At 45.2% G+C, this 21563-nt stretch overlaps 1 protein-coding gene across 3 annotated transcripts in view; it reads left to right on the top strand.

Moving 5' to 3' along the window:
• MYO5B (myosin VB) overlaps positions 1-21563 on the top strand; it is a 294157-nt gene that overhangs the window by 128937 nt on the left and 143657 nt on the right. For all 3 annotated transcript variants that reach the window (XM_082241748.1, XM_082241750.1, XM_082241749.1), the window contains exon 5: positions 19325-19481. In XM_082241748.1, the coding sequence (XP_082097874.1) occupies positions 19325-19481 (157 nt within the window). The remainder of the gene's footprint in view (positions 1-19324; positions 19482-21563) is intronic.

The raw sequence follows: 21563 nt of genomic DNA, 5'->3' as shown, positions 1-21563 counted from the left end.
CATAATTTATTTCATACAATTTACACACTGCTTAAAAAACAAACAAACCCTCACGCCTTTTGAGCTATAAGGAGTGATGTGCACTTCCTAATTTTTTAATTCAATTTTTTAGAAAAAACAAGTTTGCCTCACTTGCCAGAATTTTGTGAAACACAGAGTTAGGTGGTTGGTTTTGTCAGTGGACTGCCATCGGAACAGGGGAAGGAGGCGGGGGGGGGGGGCGTTGGGATACAGAGAGCATCCGAAACTCCTGAGGGGCAGTTCCTCTTCCTGCGGTGGGAAAAGCCACACCTCCAGTGGAGAAGAGAGGGAAGGGGCCAGCCAAGCGAGGAAAGGCCTCAAGGATGCTGCTGAGAGCCCCAGCACCTCACCTATCCAGGCTGGCCAGGAGGGACGCACACCACTTCCATTGCCCACCTTGCGCAGAGGGGTGAAACACAAGGAGAGGAGGAGGAGGCTTGGGGTGTCGAAGTTCTTATGTTGGGGAAGAAGCCGGAAGGGGCCACTCCCGGATTCTGCAAGTGACTGAGACAGACATGAACTTGGTAGATCTGCACTGTAAATAGTTTGCACAATAAAACCTGTAAAAGCCAGGTCAGAGTCCTGCCTGGTTACTCACAAGCAACCACCACCACCATCTAACAGATTTGAACCAGATTTATCTGCTGTCGTGAAGGGGAACCAGGAGGCAAATAAGAGTTAAAAATGGCTCCGGAGTGTTCTGTCTCTGAAAGATGAGCACTGCAGGGATGTTGAATGGGGGTTGGGGTTTTTTAATGACTGCCAGTGATCTGTGTCCTACATCTCAATAATAATAACGCACAGAATGGCATAAATCCATGGGCATTGGACCAATGGTTCGTGTAGATCTCCTGTGCTGGAATTAAAAAAAGAAAAACATTTAGGGTTTTCCTGTTGCTTACTTAAAGCGGAAGCATTGCAGCCTGCATGGAAGGGAAAATATTTGGAACGAAGCTCCATCTGGAAAGACTGCCATGGTTTTGGCACATGAAGATCTTGGCTTGACTTCATTTGATTGAGCAGACGAGTGGGTCCAACCGTCAAGAAGGCTGTTTCTGCACGTAGAGGGAACGGAGGGGCAGATGGGGCTCGTCCACCTGGGAAGGCAAACCATCTAGGAGAAGGAATACTCTGATCCTAAATCTCTGCTGCCTTGTGGGATATCTTTGGGAGAAGAAAAGGCTAACACAAATCTGGAGTGCAGTCCCTAAGGTGGTTGGGTGGTGCCTTGTATGCTTTGTAATGGTCCTTGCTTCGTACTGAAAGACTGGTGTTTGTTCTGTGGTTTGTCCCTTTCCATAATAATAATAATAATAACAACAATAATAATAATGCCATGCCACCCGCAGAAACTGTCCCAAACCCTCATAAAAGCTGCCTGCATCTTAAAATCTCTCATCATTCCCCATTTGATAGTCACACTGGTGAGACTGATGGGGTTTGCAGCCCAGCAACCTCTACAGGGCCAAATGTCCCCCAAAGGTTCCCCATCTCCATAGCTAGAGGCCTTGCTCTCTCCTCCACAAGGTGGAAGGCAGAAAAAGGGCCTCATTGGTGGTGGCACCAAAATGTTGGAATGCATTTGCAGTGGAGATCTCACAGGCCTCCCTCTCTTTGTGTTTATTTAACAAACTGGTGACAGTTTGACTACTCCTGTCAAGTTCGTTTTTATGACTGCTGCTCTTCGGTTATGTCGCTGCTAGTATTCTATGCCTCGCTTTTGCTTTAAATTCTGTGTTTTTCCTTCATTTCCCAAAAGCTGCTTGGAATGTTTCGCATACAAAGCAGGGGACAAATATGATGACGATATAATCAGAATAATGTAGCAGGTTCATTAATTTCAGAATCACACAGAGGACTATCATACAGAGGCACTGTTGCCAAGTATCGCGGCACATCCCGGTGTGGCAGGCTAACAATGGCCATTTCTTTCTGGATTTATGGCAGTGTTTGGATAGCTAAGAAGGCAACACAGAGGCACAAGTAGTTAGCTGCTGCTGAAGCAGCAAAACAGGGCAAGCAAAATATTTTAAATGTTTTTGCAGTACCCTGCATCAACCTTAAGCTTTTGGAACAGTTTGCAGTCCCTGTCTTTTAAAAACCACCGTCCGCTGTGCTAAAGAAAATAATACCCTTTTAACTTTTACGAGGGGAAGAATTTCAGAAAATCGATTTCCTTCTTCGCCTTCTTTTTTGTAATTCTAGGAAAAAGCAGCAGTAAAACCACCTTATCAAAAGATTTTTCTTTTTCTTTAAAAAGCTACTTTTCCTAGAGTGGGAGAGATAAGCCTTTACAACCCTGGGTGGCTGTTCAGAAAATGATTCTTCTCAGTTGAAGGACCACAAATCACAATGTGTCCTAAGTTGAGGGCCCTCTGAAGATGCGGTAAGGGAGGCACCCGAAGAAACGTTTTCCTAAAAGCTCTGCCGCACTCCGAAAGTTTTGTTCTACGTACTTGTCTGAAGAGCAGATAAGGACAACGAATCGGGCACAGCACATTCTGCGCTGACTTTATTCAGAGGCAGTACTGAGGCACACTTCGATGTGGCAGGCCATGAACATTCCACAGAACTGTCAGATTATATTAACGCTCAGGTAACCAATGCTGTGCCAATAGTATGCTGCAAAGGTAGCTGACAGCAGAGAGCTGCTTCATTTGCCTGAATGCCTTAGGTAAAGTTAAAGGGACCCCTGACCGTTAAGTCCAGTCGCGGATGACTCTGGGGTTGTGGCACTCATCTCACTGGCCAAGGGAGCCGGCGTACAGCTTCTGGGTCATGTGGCCAGCATGACTAAGCCACTTCTGGCGAACCAGAGCAGCGCACAGAAACACTGTTTCCCTTCCCGCCAGAGTGGTACCTATTTACTTACAATTTGACGTGCTTTCGAACTGCTAGGTTGGCAGGAGCAGGGACCGAGCAACGGGAGCTCACTCCGTCGTGGGGATTCAAACCGCCGACCTTATGATCAGCAAGTCCTAGGCTCAGTGGTTTAACCCACAGCGCTACCCGCGTCCCCCTGAATGCCTTAGGTAAAGGTAAAGGGACCCCTGACCATTAAGTCCAGTTGCGGACGACTCTGGGGTTGCGGCGCTCATTTCACTTTATTGGCTGAGGGAGCCGGCGTACAGCTTCCGGGTCATGTGGCCAGCATGACTAAGCCACTTCTGGCGAACCAGAGCTGCGCACGGAAACGCTGTTTACCTTCCCACCGGAGCTGTACCTATTTATCTACTTGCACTTTGACATGCTTTCAAACTGCTAGGTTGGCAGGAGCTGGGACCGGGCAATGGGAGCTCACCCTGTCACGGGGATTCAAACCACCGACCTTCTGATCAGCAAGTCCTAGGCTCTGTGGTTTAGACTGCAAAGGAAGCTGACAGCAGAGAGCTGCTTCATTTGCCTGAATGCATTAATAGCACTTAAATCTGTAAGAACCCCAAATCACCGTTAGAGACTCAGATAGGACTAATAGCCATCGCTACGTCTGTTCCTAGTGAATGTTTTGGATTTCTCTATTTCTTTTCTTCTTCTTTTTTCTCTATGATTTAAGAAAGACAAGCCAAACTGGACTGAATTTAATTGCTTCAGTGCGTTTTGTCTCCTTTTGAAGAGCTCTAATCAAAGAGGGGAATTCTGTGTGATTTGTTTTGCCTGCCGTTTTGTCTCCCCTTCTTGGTGTCTGCCACTTTTAATCACCTGGAACCAACCACAGAAGTGCTCTTGTGCAAGATGGAGGGTCCACAGAAATAAAGAGGCCTCACCTTGCATTTTTCTGTCACACAAGGCTCCAGTTGTCAGTCTTGGAGAGCCTAAGGCCCTTTAAAAGGCCTCCAGACATTATTATAATCGGTAAATGGCAACTCCTCACATAAGAGGATCCTCAGAACATTTTCATTAACTGTTTGAAAGCAGCCATAAAAAGCAATCCCCAATGTTTACAGCCACAATGGAATTCCAGCAGTACCAGCAGGCTGTGCAGTAACAAGAAATTTAATGGGTGGTATGGAGTTGGGACGCGGGTGGTGCTGTGGGTTAAACCGCTGAGCCTAGGGCTTGCCGATCAGAAGGTTGGCGGTTCAAATCCCCACAACGGTGTGAGCTCCCATTGCTCGGTCCCTGCTCCTGCCAACCTAGCAGTTCGAAAGCACATCAAAGTGCAAGTAGATTAATAGGTACCACTCTAGCGAGAAGGTAAAAGGCGTTTCTGTGCGCTGCTCTGGTTTCGCCAGAAGCAGCTTAGTCATGCTGGCCACATGACCCGGAAGCTGTATGCCGGCTCCCTCGGCCAATTAAGCGAGATGAGTGCCACAACCCCAGAGTCGTCCGCGACTGGACCTAATGGTCAGGGGTCCCCTTACCTTTACGGAGTTAGGAATAGCCTAACTACTGTTGTCTGTGTTCTGGTAACCTCTTGTTTAGGTTACTGCAACATGTTGTATTTGGGGCTGCCTCTGAAGAGGATGGTTTGGAAACGTCAGCTGGTGCAGAATTTGGCAGCTAGACTGCTCACCGGGGCAGTTAGTTTCTGGGCCCAGTTTAAAGTGCTGGTTTTGACCTATAAAGCCTTCAACATCTCAGGACCGCAAGGCCTTTCTTTGTATGTCTGCTTTGTAAGAGGTTTGGAGGATGACAGCAGACCTTTTCTGTGTTGGCTCCCCGTTTGTGGAAGTCTCTCCCCAGGAAGGCTCGCCTGACACCTTCATGGCATATCTTTAGAGACCAACTAAAAACATTACTCTTCTCGCAGGTCTTTGGCTAAGTAAACAATATGTAACCTTTTAAACTATAGGGAGGGCCGATATTGTTTTTGTTTGTGACGTATTATTTTTGCGTTTTTATATTGTAACCCGCCTTGTGATCCTTAGATGAAGGATGGTGTAGAAATTTAATAAATAATAACAATAACACTCCCAGGATATTTCAGTGCTCCTGTTTTGGCTCTAGTCGCTGGTGACCGTCATGGTGCAGTTAATGACATCTTTTTCTGATGGAAACTGAGGAATTAATGCTTTCTGTTTGAGGATGGGATGAGAGAGATGACAAGGCAGGGAAGACTAGATTGGGGTGATGGGATGCAGATAAAGAATATACAGTGGTACCTTGGGTTACATACTTAATTCGTTCCGGAGGTCCGTTCTTAACCTGAAACTGTTCTTAACCTGAAGCACCACTTTAGCTAATGGGGCCTCCTGCTTCTGCCGCGCTGCCGGAACACGATTTCTGTTCTCATCCTGAAGCAAAGTTCTTAACCTATTTCTGGGTTAGCAGAGTCTGTAACCTGAAGCATATATAACCTGAAGCGTATGTAACCTGAGGTACCACTGTAATCCTATAATCTAATCCAGGTATGGGATATTTCAGACTTGGGAGATCTGCCTATGATCTACCAGGTGCAAAGCAGTGGCTCTGTAAGCAAAGCCAATTAATTACCTACTGTCCTTGTATACTGTGATGTAAACTCATACACTGCAAGATTATGTGTCAGCCTTTAGATTCGGTTACACCATTACTGCTATAATATCCTGGCCAGATATAAAAGCTCACTCTGTTTGAGGTGTGCATATTGATTTTGAAGAGAGCATGGAGAAGTAAGCCCAGATTTGATGACTCTAATTATTCCACTCTAATACCCATTAATAGCTTCAAAGTCTCATTGTAATGCAACTAATCATAATAAAATGCAGGCATTAGCTTCATAACGACGCTTTGGTGTGTGTGTGTTTAACTCAACTTGACAAATGTGGGAGATATTTTATTGCTGCAAAAGGTCTGATTGTTAGTTTAAAAGGGGATATGTATAAATAAACCACATATACACATAAAAGCTTCCTCTCCCTGCTCTTGTGTATCTTTGGCTTGGAGCAGTGCTCCCTTTTTGAACATTAACCTTTACTTTATCTAACTGTTTACTCTTCCCTCATTGCTCCCATTCATTGCAATCACTGGCTAGGAAAGATGGCTCTGTGAACATAGGCATACAGATTCTGACTGTCAGCTAGCAGGAAAAAGCAACAGAAGCTTCTGCACTTATAAGAAAATTGAGCTGTGGTTAAAAGTTACCACTTCTTCCTTGTCTCCAAGAGATAACAGGTCTACTCAATAACATCCAAAGTGCAACCTTGTGTAGCTTGAAATTATTTATTACTATTATTATTAAACTTAGTCGCTTATTACCCAAAGGTGACAAAAATAATAAATTATACCGTACTGGAAAAAGAAGGGGAATCATATAATACATTAATATTTCATACATTATAACATCCATGGGGGGAAATGCCAGCCATATAAATACCGTATTTTTCGCCCTATAGGACGCACTTTTCCCCCTCCAAAAATGAAGGGGAAATGTGTGTGCGTCCTATGGGGCGAATGCAGGCTTTCGCTGAAGCCTGGAGAGAGAGAGGCGTCGGTGCGCACCAAAGTCCCGCCCCGTTCTCGATGGCCGCGCAGAGCTGCCTGCAGTCCCGGGATCAGCGCACTTCTCCCCATAGCCAGCCCCACAAGCTCGGGGGACAGCGGGGAGGCAGAGCGTGCCTTCCCGCTGTTCCCCGACCTGGTTCTTCCAGCCCCGCACCTGGGGGGGGGAATAATTTTTTTTTGCTTTATTTCCCCCCAAAAAAACTAGGTGCGTCCTATGGGGCGCAAAATACGGTAGGTGGAGGAGGGGGGTTGTTGGTGTGTGTGTGGAGGGGTTCTTCTTGTTTTTATTATGTATGTTGCATTTCTATATTTATTTATTTATTGAACCTCCGTGAGATCTACAGATGAAGGATGGTATACGAATTTTAACAACAACAACCAAACATTGGCGATACAATTCAAAATTGTTGGTTCAATGTGAATGATTTGGGGACCAGGGGATGGTTGAGGTTTTGCTTATTTGCTAATTAGTGGGTCAGAGTATTGCTTTGTTTGTTCTTTAATCATTCAAGAATCATTCACATCGAACCAACATTTTTTCCCATTTAACCACCTCACCCTGAAGTCTGGTGTCAACAAATCCGTGGTGTGTGGGCCCAGTTCACACACTCACTATGAGTGCATTTGTACAAAACCCTCAATAATTTCCTGACAATGTTGCCTATTCTGCCTAAGGAAGTCACCCCCAACCTTGGGTGGTTCATAGCTGCTGTTGAGACTCCTGCTCCTATTTGTCCCAGAATGTTGGCCAGGAACCATAAATCCTGCTCCAGGTAGCACTGATCCCTTTGTTTCAGTTGCCAGAGGCTAACTTTTTGTGCGGGTGTCACAAAGTGCTGAACCCTTGGGAACCTTCCTGCCTACCTGAGGAGAACAGAGCACCAGCTGGCCACTGATGCCTCGTTCTTTCCAGCTGCGTTTGGGAAGGAACTGGTGCCTTGATAAAACAAAATTTGGGGGTGCAGCAAGATTGCTCCTGCTGCTGCTGTCTTCTTGGGCTGGGCTTTGCAATCTCAGGTTCTGTTCTGTTTGGTTTGCTTGGTCAAGGTCTCAGACTAATGGTTTCATGAAGTTTTGTCTTGGTGATGATCATGTTCCCAAACGTGGGTAGCATAGTGGGAGTGTTCAGCGAGTTGAGAACACAGTGTTCCGTGTCTCTCTGTGTTACATCAAACTAGCTGCCCCTGGAAAACCTTATCTTGTGATTACTCATGTGGATGATAAGGTTCTCTAGGACCCCCGACTTTGGAGCTGGTTCACGCTTCATCCCCCTCCCTTGGAATTTGTGCTACCTAAGCTAGGAAAAATTACAAACTTGCTAAGCATTGTTGGCAGGGACATCCCAAAGGCCTTTAGGGAGGTATTCTTATATGCAACGGCCGCAGCTCGGACTTTGGTGGCAAAGAGGTGGAAGGAACAAGAAGCCCCGACAATAACGGACTGGCATTACAAGCTACAAGAATTTGTTGAAATGGCGCAGTTAACAAATACCCTGATTCAAAACAAAAAATTATGGAAAAGTGGGATAGATATAAAACATATGTTCAAAAATACAGTAAAGGTTCGCTGTCTATGCTAGCATTTGATTGACGTTGGAGTGAGACTGAGTTGAGAAATAAGACTAGGAGCACATATTGATATAGGAATGTATTAGATAATATGTAAAGAAATATACAATAATAAGAGTACATTCATTTGTAAAAAAGGAATATACAACGGGAAAGACAGGAAGTCTAGTGTGTTGGTATGTATATGATTTGGGGGGGGTTGTTTTTGTTTTTTCCTCTTTGTTCTTTTTTTTGTTTCATTTTCTTTCTAGGTATATAAAATTTGTATATAATTTTTGTATACATGTTGGAAATTATAGTAAGTCCTGTAATGTAATATGACAACATTTACCGATGTAATATAAGAATGTTAACAAATAAATAAACCGCAAATTCAAAAACAAATACCTGTTAGCACTTTCCTCCAGAATTGTGATTCGTAGGGCAATGTCTCACCACAAAACGTCATCACTCGGTGGTTGTGGCTGTTGGTATCCATCTGTCTTGAGAGACAATAGAGTGCGCCTTGGGGGGTGAAGTCAGATGGCTGCAGAATCACAGCGCTTGCTGTGGCTGTAGACTAGTAGCTTGTAGCTGCTGCCCCCCAGGTTGTTTTTGCTGCATTAGCAAAGTGACCTTCTGGGCGTGTGAGCCTGGCCAAAGGAAAGCAGAGCAATACATTTGGCACCGGCTTGCAGGAGTTGCAGGAAGGAGGCATAGAAGGCGCAGCGACTCCACTCCAGATTTGTGTAAGGTTTCCTCCTTAGCCTTTTTCTTCTCCCAAAGATAAAGCACTAGTGGTGGACCACATGTTTTGCATGAAAGAGAATCTTGGGTTCATATCCCCAGCATCTCTAGGTACAGCTGGGGAAAAACCCTTGTCTGAAGTCCCAGAGAAGCACTGCCCATCAGAGTTGATGGGGCTGACCTAGATGGACCAGTGGTTTGACTGTGTAAAAGGCAGCTTCCTGTGTGCGGTTGTTTGTTTGTTCCTCAGTGTTGTTCACCAATTCTGCCCATATTGCTCAGTTGTCTAATTTGTCAGTTTCACATGGTATGCTGGTTGCGAAGCTTCAGGGCTGAAGCTCTAAAGGCCATGTGGTTGCTGGGGGTTGCCCAGTTGGTGGTGACCTGTGATGGAGCCTTCTTGGTGGTAGTCTCCCACTCGTGTGATGTCCTCCCTAAAGAGGCAAGTTTCCTGTTTACCTACCCAGCCATTTGATGGTTGAAAATTCTGTCCTTGTGGTCATTCCTACTCTGGTTACTGCTGTAGATGTACAACCTGACTATCTGTCTCCAGGCACTGTAGTCATCTGCAAGGGATTCCCACATGGCGGGGTAATCATATTGGTAAATCCAATAAATAAATATAAATAAAGTGGCCGTGAGTTAGCAAGGACACAAGTGAAGTGCTTCCAACATGTGACTCAGTGAGTGTGCTCCTGGGTTCAGAGTCACTTTTGAATTTTTGCTTATCCTAAAGCAGTCTTTCCCAATCTGATGCCTTCCAGATGTTTTGGTCTAAAACTCCTATCAGCCTCAACCTGCATGCGCTGGCTGGTGTTGATGGGAGTTATATTTCCAAACATCTGGAAGGCACCTGGTTGGAAAATACTGCCCTAAAGCTTTTTTGATGTCCGTAAGACTAGCCTCAAAGGATTGTGACTGGGATAAATAAGGGATAGCTCAGTTGATAGAGCTATGAGACTCTTAATCTCAGGGTCGTGGGTTTGAGCCCCACTTTGGGTGAAATATTCCTGCACTGCAGGAGGTTGGATACTAAATGATCCTCGTGTTCTCTTCCAACTCTCAAAATAAAAAAAATACTTCCAGGGTTTTTTTTATTTTGACTATGGCAGACCAACACGGCTACCTATCTGTAACTCTTCCAACTCTGCAATTCTATTATTCAGTATAATGCCTATGAAACACTTTGTGTGATGATGATAATAATGATAATAATGATAATGATGATAATAATAATAATAATTTATTTATACTCCGCCCATCTGGCTGAGTTTCCCCAGCCACTCTGGGCAGCTCCCAATCAAGTGTTTAAAACAATACAGCATTAAATAATAAAAACGTCCCTAAACAGGGCTGCCTTCAGATGTCTTTTAAAAATAGGATAGCTGCTTATTTCCTTCAGATCTGAAGGGAGGGCGTTCCACAGGGTGGGCGCCACTACCAAGAAGGCCCTCTGTCTAGTTCCCTGTAACCTTACTTCTTGCAATGAGGGAACCGCCAGAAGGCCCTCGGTGCTGGATCTCAGGCTGAACAATGGGGGTGGAGACGCTCCTTCAGTTATACAGGACCGAGGCCATTTAGGGCTTTAAAGGTCAGCACCAACACTTTGTTTTGTGCTTGGAAATGTACTGGGAGCCAATGCAGATCTCTCAGGGCCGGTGTTATGTGGTCCCAGCGGCCACTCCCAGTCACCAGTCTAGCTGCCGCATTCTGGATTAATTGCAGTTTCCGGGTCACCTTCAAAGGTAGCCCCACGTAGAGCGCATTGCAGTAGTCCAAGCGGGAGATAACTAGAGCATGCACCACTCTGGCAAGACATTCTGCAGGCAGGTAGGGTCTCATCCTGCGTACCAGATGGAGCTGGTACACAGCTGTCCTGGACACGGATTTAACCTGTGCCTCCATGGACAGCTGTGAGTCCAGTATGACTCCCAGGCTACGCACCTGGTCCTTCAGGGGCACAGTTACCCCATTCAGGACCAGGGAATCCCCCACACCCGCCCGCCCCCTATCCCCCCCAAAACAGTACTTCTGTCTTGTCAGGATTCAACCTCAATCTGTTAGCTGCCATCCATCCTCCAACCGCCTCCAGGCACTCACACATGACCTTCACTGGTTCTGATTTAAAAGAGAGGTAGAGCTGGGTGTCATAATAAGCACAATAGTTAATCATAATAACAACCTGCACCTGTTGCCATTTTATTTCCTTAAATTGGTATCCCCCACCTTGAAAAGTGGGTAACAGAACATAAAGACCCACTATAGCTACCTTCTCACTACCTTGGAAATGTGATGGAACAGTAGGACTAACCATCCATTGTTAGCCTAATCGTGGCAAATTTAACCCGGACTTGCAAGTTGAGCTCCTTGTGTTGCCTTCAGGGAAACCCTTGGGGGGAACTTCAGAATTGATGAGCTGCATTTTTTCTACGTAGTGTAAAGCATTTGAAGACTGACATAGACAAATGAGAAACACACAGTCCCTGAATGTAGAGCAAAGTAATTAACCGTGATTCATTTAGAACAGGCAGAGGTAGCTGTTTTGTGGAGCAGGGCCTCATTTGTTAAACCTAGCTGTAGCACAAACGTCAGCTCCTTTGGTCTTGAGTTTTTTAACTCAGTAACTAGAGAGCGAGGGGTTGAGTTGTCAGGCATGAGTGCAGACAAGTATATTGGGTGTGGGCAGGTGATGAGCTCTTTCAGGAGGTGCCCAGGCCAGAACTGGGAGCCCACATCTCTGCATTCAGTTGCCCTTACCAGGACCACAGATTGGAGCCTCTTCCTAGGCATGCTCCAAGTAATGGAGAATCCTAAGTATCTGAGATATGTATATTATTCACCCAGGCTTGCTATTGACTATAGAAGTGTATAAGGGCTTCCTGTGCAGGCTAGTACTTTGCCCAGGTAGCAATAGTCTCCTGGCTTGTTCTGGTGTCTCAATTCTGATTCCTGGTTATGGCTCCCACTAAAACTCCCATAATATTATTCTGTTATTCCAAACTTACATAACCTCAGAACAAGTGCATAACATCACAACAGAACAAAAGATAAGGCTATACAGCTGCAGGTGTTGTCTGCATAGACCCAATTTTATCTATTGGTGGCTCTGAATGATGGAAAATGAACTATCAAACACTCTTCTAGTTGACCAGAAATTCCATGTCTGGTCACCTGCAGGTTAATTCTTGCTCCACATAGGTGAGCAGCTGAGTTTTGACTGTTTCAGTAGTCTAAAGTAAGGGGTAAGGGTAAGCGGGATAAGATGAGCATTTCTTTATCTTCAATAAAAAATGGTGGATCTGAAGTCTTATGGTCTATGAAGCATTTTGCAAAAAAATGTATATATATTTTTTATAAAATTGGGAATGGAAGGCTGGAGATCCATGGGACAGAGCCCTTGCTCTTGCTAGAAGGAACGTGCTTGCAAGGTAGGAATACAAAGAAGCATCATTAACCTTTTTAATTAGCCTATCCATGAGCTAGTGGCATCAATTAAATTGCAGACATCTGGAAAGGTTATTTTCTGCCTTGAAGATTAGCGTGAGAATAAGGGAGCCCCCTCATTCACCTTTGCCCAGCTGCAGGAGTTGAAGCTATTACCAGTAAGTGGACGTTTGATCTCTTTGCTCTCCTGTGCCGGGAGAGGGCAGCTCCTAGCTGTGCGCAGGAAAGATAATTTCTGTTAATATTCTTGCTAACAAAGCCATCAGTCGTGTTTAACTAGGTAACTTTGTGTTACTTGAAAAAGAGTGGGTTTGAGAAGCATGAGATGAACATTCTGTAGTGAGAGAAGTCGAATTCTGCAGCTTGTGCAGGTCACATAAATTTAAGTACCGCAAATGTCCCATGATTTATCCTGCTTTGTCCAGTTTTCCTGCTTTTCTTGGGTTTGGTGGGTTTAGGAGAAGAAAAGCTGCACAGGACCTTGAATTGTAGAATTGTAGAGTAGGAAGGCACCCTTTCGTGTCACCTCAAAGTTTTCTTTTCTCTAAACCAAGTGGACAAAGTGGGTATTGTGATAGGAATTTTATGGTCTTAGATACCGTATTTTTTGCACCATAACACTCACTTTTTTCCTCCTAAAAAGTAAAGGGAAATGTCTGTGCGTGTTATGGAGGGAATGCCTACGGGTTGCATGCCTACGGATTTTCCTCCTCTAAAAACTACGTGCGTGTTATGGTCAGGTGCGTGTTATAGAGCGAAAAATACGGTATATGGTAATGTTCATGAGTGTACCAACCAAGCACGTACATAGATCAGCACAGGAAGACCAACCTGGAACCATTTTGATTCCTAAACAGAGCCAATGTTTTCTCTGCAAGGTCAAAGTGGAAAACCTCCCATTGTCTCTTTCCTCACAAATCCTGTCTTAAGGGTATGTCTGTGTTTGAATAGGGTGTGAGCCTGTGACATGGCCCAGGAACTAAGTATTTATCATTACAAAAGACTGGCCAGGCTCCCCAGGCAATCCAGTCAAGTAACCTGCCAGACAGGAGATAAACAACAACAGGAGAAAAACAATATTCAAATTTCTATTTTAGGCCGCCTTTTCTGTGATGTAGGTGTGATGTATCTGAAGGGTGGTCTTAGGTTACACCCCTTCTGTGATGTATGTATGATGTTTCTGCGGGTGGTCTTGATCTACAGGGTGGGAATTTCAAAAGTCTTTATAAGGCCTTGCATGCCATTTTTCGGGGTCCCTCCTCTCTCCTGCGGGTGAGGGGAGCACCCTGTTGCAACAGATCAATAAAGATCAAGCTTACTAGCTGCTTTGCTTCTCAGTATTCTCTGGTTGGCTTCTGTTATTCTCTCCTACCAATAGGGAACCTATGTAAGGACTCTATATGGGCTCTTGGACACCCCATAAGGGAAAAGGGCAATTTTTGTTTACAACAGTATGCAGTCTTGTATTGCCCATTCCACATAAACTCTTCTCTATGTCTTGTCATGATGATTCGTGCTTGAGTGTGTGAATGGGGCACATTGCAAAGAGTACACTGCCAGAAGTTGTGTCAGGCGACACACATGCTCTAGCAATGACGTTTGATCTGTGAGGGCTGCTTCATGCATTCCTTATGCCCTCCTCGTTGCAGCATTGCCGCTGGGAGCCCAGGCAGCAGTATGCATGAGGGGGACGGCCGTCACCAAAGCCGTCACCAAAGCCCAGGACCGCTCAAAATCCCGCGGAAGGCTGAGAATGCTGGCACCATTGTATTCTGTGATTCATGTCTTAAAACTGGCCATTCAAATCCAAATTGTAAACTTGGCTAGGTCTGAAGCACCCAGCTGAGTGCTTCTGAACAAACAAGGGGTCAGCTGTTCAGGCAAATCTTTTGTGAAACGGGAGGGAGGGGAAAGAAAGCTTGGCAGGCTGATTGCATTAGCAGCAAATGGTGTTTGCTGGGTCTTTTTATCACTTTTGTTGTCCACAGGGATTCCTTGTATATATGTATAGTGTGCCTTAGCGGGTGTGCACTTAGGGGGGGAAATGTGCAGAGAAGATTGATAGCTGTGTTCCTGAATTTGGCAGATCTGGAAAACTTGTTGCATCCAGATTTGAGTTCCCTTGGTATTGCTTGGTCTACCTGCAATTTTACAAGCACCGTATTTTTTGCTCTATAAGACGCACCAGACCACAAGACGCACCTAGTTTTTGGAGGAGGAAAACAAGAAAAAAATATTCTGAATCTCAGAAGCCAGAACAACAAGAGGGATCGCCGCGCAGTGAAAGCAGCAATCCCTCTTGCTGTTCTGGCTTCTGGGATAGCTGCGCAGCCTGCATTCGCTCCATAAGACGCACACACATTTCCCCTTACTTTTTAGGAGGGAAAAAGTGAGTCTTATAGAGCAAAAAATACAGTATTTGGAACCTCATCTCTCTCTTGGGTCACTAGCTGGAGAGGTGGAATTTTATATTCCTCACATGGGGGCTTGACAGTTGCTGAATATATTTTTTGTCCTTTTTAAAGTGTTTTGTGCTATGTGGACTTTTCACCTAGCCAAATATTCTGCTTTTCTGCCAAGGCAAGCCCATAAGCAGGGAAATAAAGTGATGGGTGGCCGTCACCTCTTGTTTGACCTCAGCAATGGAAATACTGGTGTGGAATGAAAAACATGCAATGGAGTCTCTTGCAGGAGCACATGGCTGGCTGGAACCCTGAACAGGAGCGTTTCTGTTAGGTGAGAATGCTCAGTTGCATTTTGTTGCAGGAGCCCATTGTCATGGCTGGTTCCTTTTGATCAGCTTACCCTTTAGGAATTTAAAAAGCATTGCCTAATTTTAGAGACTATTGCCACATCTTGTGGCAGTGAACTCCCCAAGTTCCATTAATGCATTGTATGAAGAAGTGTGTTCTTTTGTCTGTTTCTGTCTACTGCAGTGGGGTTTTTTTTTGCAGCTGGGGGTACTCTTGTCATCTGACCTGTTGTGAAATATCACAGATCGGGGTGGGGAGAACAGGACACAGTTCTTATTCCTCTCTTTAAAAATACCACATTTGCCATTGAGCTATGCCCTCCATATAGGACAACTGCTTTATTGATAACTCCTGCAATGCTTAACCTGGACCAATATGTAGTAGTAATGCGTCATCCAAAGTTGAAAGCTTTTTATTGCAACGAGAAGAGCATGAAGTGTCTGTGCTCTGATTTGTTTTTTGCTATTTTGTGCAGAACAATAGCGGTTTGCTACCCATAGATCCATCTCTATCCTACGTAATGTAAGGGAAGGATGATGGAGGGTTTTCTAAAGTTCCTGTGTAAGTGATGGAGCTTCTCTTGGGTAGTTTGGCTCTTGGAAGCAGACAGGAAATCTCCTGCATGTACAGATTATAACCTCCTGCACTTGTTGGGTTTGCTTGGCGCAAGTTGTTCTTTGTTTATAGCAATAAATATAACCTTTAACCAAATGCTTGAGCGTTAAGTCTTCATTCTGGGTGTGGGGTAATTGTAATGCCTATTCCTTCATTCTATCCGCCTGTCTGATGTGGCTTAGATTTCTCTTCCGCTGCCATATCAGCAGAGTGAAGAGTAGCTATCATGGGTCCATTTTCTTTTTTCCCCACCCCTTCAACAAGAGAAGAACCTCTGGTTGAAACTTATTGTATTTTTCACTCTGTAAGACGCACCCGACCAGATACACCTAGTTTTTAGAGAAGGAAAACAAGAAACAAGAAAGCAAGGTAAAGCTTCCTGAGCGAAGAGGCAGGAGCGCTCCGGCTGCGCTCAAGAGGCTTTGCGTGGCTATCGCTGAAGCCAGGAGAGCAAGAGGGATCAGTGCGCACCGATCCCTCTTGCTCTCCTGGCTTCAGCGATAGCTGCGCAGCCTGCATTCGCTCCATAAGACGCACACACATTTCCCCTTACTTTTTAGGAGGGGGAAAGTGCGTCTTATAGAGCGAAAAATACGGTACTTGGAACACATCTGGTTTAAAATCGAAGTGTTAAATGGTGCATGGCAGCGGAATTCATCCTGTGATGTTGGAGATTGATTCACAAAAAAGTCCCATCTGGAAATAATGGGTGGGGTACTTTGGACAGCAGGCAGTGACTGTCAGTCTTGGGATTCCCCATGACTCAAAGGAGCACATGGTTTCTTTGGAAACTCTGCAGAGTCCACTCTGTTCTCTAATGCATGCAGTCTTTCTTTTAAAAATCGCCCTCTGTGTATGATGCTTATAAGAGTAGATGGCAAATCTTAAATTTTCTCTAGAGCAGTGGGTCTTGAAGCATGTTTTGCCTAGAAGGCTGTTAGCATTCGAAGGCAGAGGCATCTACCTGCATGTGAGTCCCGGCAGGTCTGGAGCCAAATGGAGAGCTTGGATAGATCTATGGGAGGGAGACGTCCAGTGAGGCTCTGGGTGCAATTGCTGCTTGCTGAAAGAGGCCTACACCAGGCAGAGCCATCTTGAAGCATCAGGTCCAGCTAACTTCCATTTCTCCTCCCGCTTTGCTGGAGAGGTGCAGCGCAGAGAGGAAGAGAATTTTTTTTTCTTGTTCTCCTCTAAAACTAGGAGCGTCTTATGGTCGGGTGCGCCTTATAGAGCGAAAAATATGGTAAGTTCTCAAAGCTCTTAACCTGGCTCAAGGTTGTCATCTGAACTAGCCAGGCGTTTAACTGAGAATCAATCACAGTAGTCAGTCCATCCTTAGAAAAACAAGGCTTTAGAGCTGTCTTGCTCCAAAATGGCAACTAGACCTTCAGTTTTGGCGACTGCAACCTTGGTTTAAGGAGTGATATGGCTCCTATATTATATATCTGAGTTTCTAACGCTGCTCACCAGGAAGAGCCAGCCTCCACAGGGCAGGGCAGAGGCTGTGTGGCTATTCCTCCTCCACACACTCAGACCTACAAGCCTCATTCACTTGGTCTAGAGCTGTTGAAATCAAGGGAGGAGGTGGGAAACAGGCAGCCTCCCCTCCCCTTTTTTCATTGGCAACCACAGCCTTGTGGTCCATCTTGGGGGCAACAAATAAATCCAAACAAATCCATGGGAGGAAAGACAGGGGCAGCCATAAGTGCAGGTAAAGGTAAAGGGTAAAGGGACCCCTGACCATTAGGTCCAGTCGTGGCCGACTCTGGGGTTTCGGCGCTCATCTCGCTTTATTGGCCGAGGGAGCAGGCTTACAGCTTCCGGGTCATGTGGCCAGCATGACTAAGCCGCTTCTGGCGATCCAGAGCAGTGCACGGAAATGCCGTTTACCTTCCCACCAGAGCAGTACCTATTTATCTACTTGCACTTTGACGTGCTTTCGAACTGCTAGGTTGGCAGGAGCAGGGACCGAGTAACGGGAACTCACCCCATCGGGATTCGAACCACCGATCGGCAAGTCCTAGGTTCTGTGGTTTAACCCACAGTGCCACCCGCGTCCCTAGGCCATAAGTGCAGTCAGTACCAATGATGAGGTGGCAGGAGGAAGGCAGAGAGTGTGCCTGTGTGACATAGAGGCTAGAGTGTTTGGGTAGGACCTTGGAGATCCGAGTTCAAATCCTGCCCTGCAGTGAAGCTCAGTGTGTGACCTTGGGCCACTCAGCCCTAACCCACCTCACAGGGTTCTTGCAGTAAATTAACTTCCAGCCAATCTGTGGTTTCTGTTCTGGGGATGTTCAACGAGGCACAAGCAACTTGGTTCTGATTAAAGCTTGGGTTGTGCTTCCGTTGCACTGACAGAATCATAATTCTGTACTATCTGTTCTGAGTTGTTGATTCAGGATCAGGTTTAAGCTAGCAGAAAAGAGGAGACTTTTAATGATATGTTAATATAATATTTGAATAGTCTCATGCTATGTGGTGTAGGGTGGTCTCTAAATCTGAATAAATAAGGTACCACAGCTTCTCGCTGGTCGTAAGCAAAGCTCGGAGAGCTGCTTTAATCACGCAGACTAAATATATTTTTGCATTTTTGCTTATTTTGCATATTTCTGGGTTTGCTAATCACAAGGAGGTATAAGGAGCTACTGAGTGCAGTGAATCCTCTGTCACCTCAAAATGAGTCCCTTTCCTCCCTCCCACCAACAAGATTCTTAACACTGTTCAAGTATTTTCAAGATCTGGAATTTTGCTGCTTAAGGTTTTTATTTATTTCAGTCACTTCTGCTCCTTCTTTCCATATTGATCATGAAAGCAGCTAACAACATCAAAGCAATTAAGTGCAATAAAGCACAATCAAAACCATCTATTGATTAGTTCCACTTCGGATTAGTAGCACATTAAACATTAATGGGTTAATTAAGAACATAAGAAGAGCGTGAAGGATCAACCCAATGGCCTGTCTAGTCCAGCGCCCTGTTCACACAGTGGCCAACCACATGACTATGGCACCATGCAATGAACATGTTCGCTGTGTGATCCCTCATTGGCTGGAATGGCCCTTTTAAAAAATAATAGTAATAGTTAAAGATGCAGAACAAAAGTGAGGGAAACAATGTATGCCAGCAGGCTTGCAAAAATAGGGATTGATTTATTTATAACATTTATGTACCACCTTATGTACCATCTTCCAAGGATCTCACACTGGTGTACATGGTTCCCTTCCCGATTTCAAGAGTGTGGTTAATTTCTAGTGCTGAAATAAGATGCAGATACCAGTCTGGTCACCTTTGTAAAAGGAATGGGGAGGCACCATCTTCTTCTTCACCTCGGGTGGCAAAATGTATTGGACCAGCTGTTAGGACTGGGAGATATCAGGTTTTCAACATCACGATATATCACCAGCTAAACATTGCAATATATTGATATATCACAATGTCTGAAATAAGGATGGAACTATGTAGAGGCGAACAGCTCTGTGTGTTTGTGCTCACGCATGCAAATATGTTCTCTCCTTCTCTCCAATTCCTACCTTTAACATTTTAGGAAGGCAGGACACATTTTGAAATAAATAAACCAAGTTTCAAATAACTGAGAAGTTTAGATCCTTGCCATATCAATTCTACTCTCTACATGGAATGAAAGAGCCATTGGCCAATTCCAGGTGAATGGAACTCACCTGGGAGGCAGACAATATGAAGTGATATGAGCCGGCCAAGAAAAGAGAGCAATGTTAAGAGGTTAAATGTAACACCTGCCTCATTCTTCCTCACACAGGGATGAGAAGAACCAGTCCATTATCGTTAGCGGGGAGTCTGGTGCCGGCAAAACCGTCTCTGCCAAATATGCCATGCGCTACTTCGCATCTGTTGGAGGCTCCTCCAGCGAAACCAATATTGAAGAGAAAGTTCTGGCTTCCAGTCCTATCATGGAGGTAAGGGCCAACTCAACTGTGGCATAAATACTTCTACTTTGGGGCAATCTGGGAGGGAAAGAGCATTTGTGTTACGATACGTACACCTTGTGGAGAGAGATAAAGACAAGATGAAAGATTTCATTGAAAAAGCAAAAACATTTCAAACGAAAAGAGAGCAGTGGAAAATATTTGAGATGCATGAAATAAAATAAACACTGATAAGCCATAAAACGTTCAGTGCGTTGAAATTGTGGCATCCAAATTTGTTTGAGCAAACTGATGTTGCAGAAAATATTTGAAGTTATGCAACATTTTCTGCAGGGGGCCTGTCTCTCGACCCGTTTCCAAAGTTCTTAATTGTGAGCAGATCTGGAACGGACCCCATTGCTATGTTCCGTATGCAGGGTTGGTTCTTCAAATAATAGTCCCCCCATGAAAACAGCAGAGAAGAACTGCATCCCACCCCCAATTTCATCACTTTACTCCTGTGACTTTCCGAATTAAGGGGGTCTCAAACAGATATTATTTTTTTCTTGAATCAGGAAATGAATACCAAGCATGCACTATGTTCCATTAGTTTTCTGGAAGCGGCTTTTACATTGTATGAAAGCTGAAGCAGAATGTGGAAACGAACAGTTAGGAGAACCTCAGGGAAATGGAAGGCTTTTCATTGGCGAATTCCCTGTTTCAGCTCATTGCCCCTCCAGATGCATCTGCAAGGGCTGGTGGGGGTTTATTCTGAGTCAACCAGAGCAAATTTCCAGTCTCCTGTTGTGCTTGTAACACTACTGACTTGTGCCTGCTGCCAGGGGTTTCCTGCCGGCAACACATGGCATGGAAAGTGGTCTTTAGTGTTTTACCCGCCTTTAGAAATTTCAAAGTTTGCTTGGTTCAAGACAGTCTATTCTTAAGTTCTGTTGCTCTTGCTGTTGTTGTTTCGGAAGATTGAATGCAGATTAATGCTGCCTTCGTGCTGCCTTCAGATGTGTAACGTCAGCCTCAGCCGATGCTTGCAAATTTGACTTCATGTCAACATTGTCCCAGCTCATTTTTAATGGAGAATTCAGATCCCAACCCCAATAATAGTCTTCAGAAGTTGAGACTTGCATTAGCCTGGTCTCGAAACAGAATCAATATTCCCTTTTCAAAGATGCTCTTTTGTTCTCCTGTGTTTCACTTTTTGTATGTCAAATCATTTCGTTTTTAGCAAGCCCTTTCCTACTATGCTTTGCTGCAGAGAAAATTCATCAGTCTTCAGCAAAAGAAAGCTTTGCCGGCAACAGGCAGGCTTTCGGTTGGAGGGCGTTCTGCTTAACTCTACAGAGGCAATGTGTGGGGCTCAGGGGGAACTTTTTTTCAGCTGGGTAGAGCCTTACATGCAACATTGTACTATCCTGACCCATGGGGATGCCTACTGCTACGGATGAAAGCCAGCCCAAGCGCAGAGGATCCCAGGGTTCTGTGCACACAGAAAGGCGAAACAAAGTGGGTTCAGCACCTTGGAGAGAGATCTATGGGTGGGTTTCATGACCACAGCTGGTGATTGTGCAGTTGAGGCAGAACATCCAAATTATCTCACCAGCACCTTAGAGCAACTGCAGGACTAGGTAGTTCGAGATATTGTCTCAGCACTCTCCTGATCCTCCCGAGAAGTCTGTGAGCTAGTCATTGGACTCTGGTGGCAGAGGTGTCTCTTCAGGATTCAGGGGAAGGCATTCATTTCCAGGTACCTGTGGTGGTTGCTCATGAGTAACCAGGCAAGACTCCGACCTGTCTTTTACAGGTTTTATTGGTGCAAACTATATACAGTGCAGAATCACAAAGTTCATGTCCGTCTTAGTCGCTTGCAGATTCCGGGAGTGGCCCCTTCCGGTTTCCCCTCCAACATAAGAACTTGGACACCCAAAATCTCCGCCTTCCCTCCTTACATTTCACCCCTCTGCGTAAGCTGGGCGACGGAAACGGCGTTATTGCCTCCTGGCTAGCCAGGCTAGGTGAGGCGCTTGGGCTCTCAGTAGCATCCTTGAGCCCTCCCCTCGCTTGGCTCCCCCCTTCCCACTCTGCTCCACTGGAGGCGTGACTTTCCCCTGGCTCCCTCCC

Source organism: Podarcis vaucheri, assembly GCF_965113315.1.
Source record: "Podarcis vaucheri genome assembly, chromosome: 11".
Taxonomy (NCBI): domain Eukaryota; kingdom Metazoa; phylum Chordata; class Lepidosauria; order Squamata; family Lacertidae; genus Podarcis; species Podarcis vaucheri.
The sequence above is the reverse complement of the archived record's forward strand: the minus strand, read 5'-3'. Positions and strand labels throughout refer to the sequence as shown.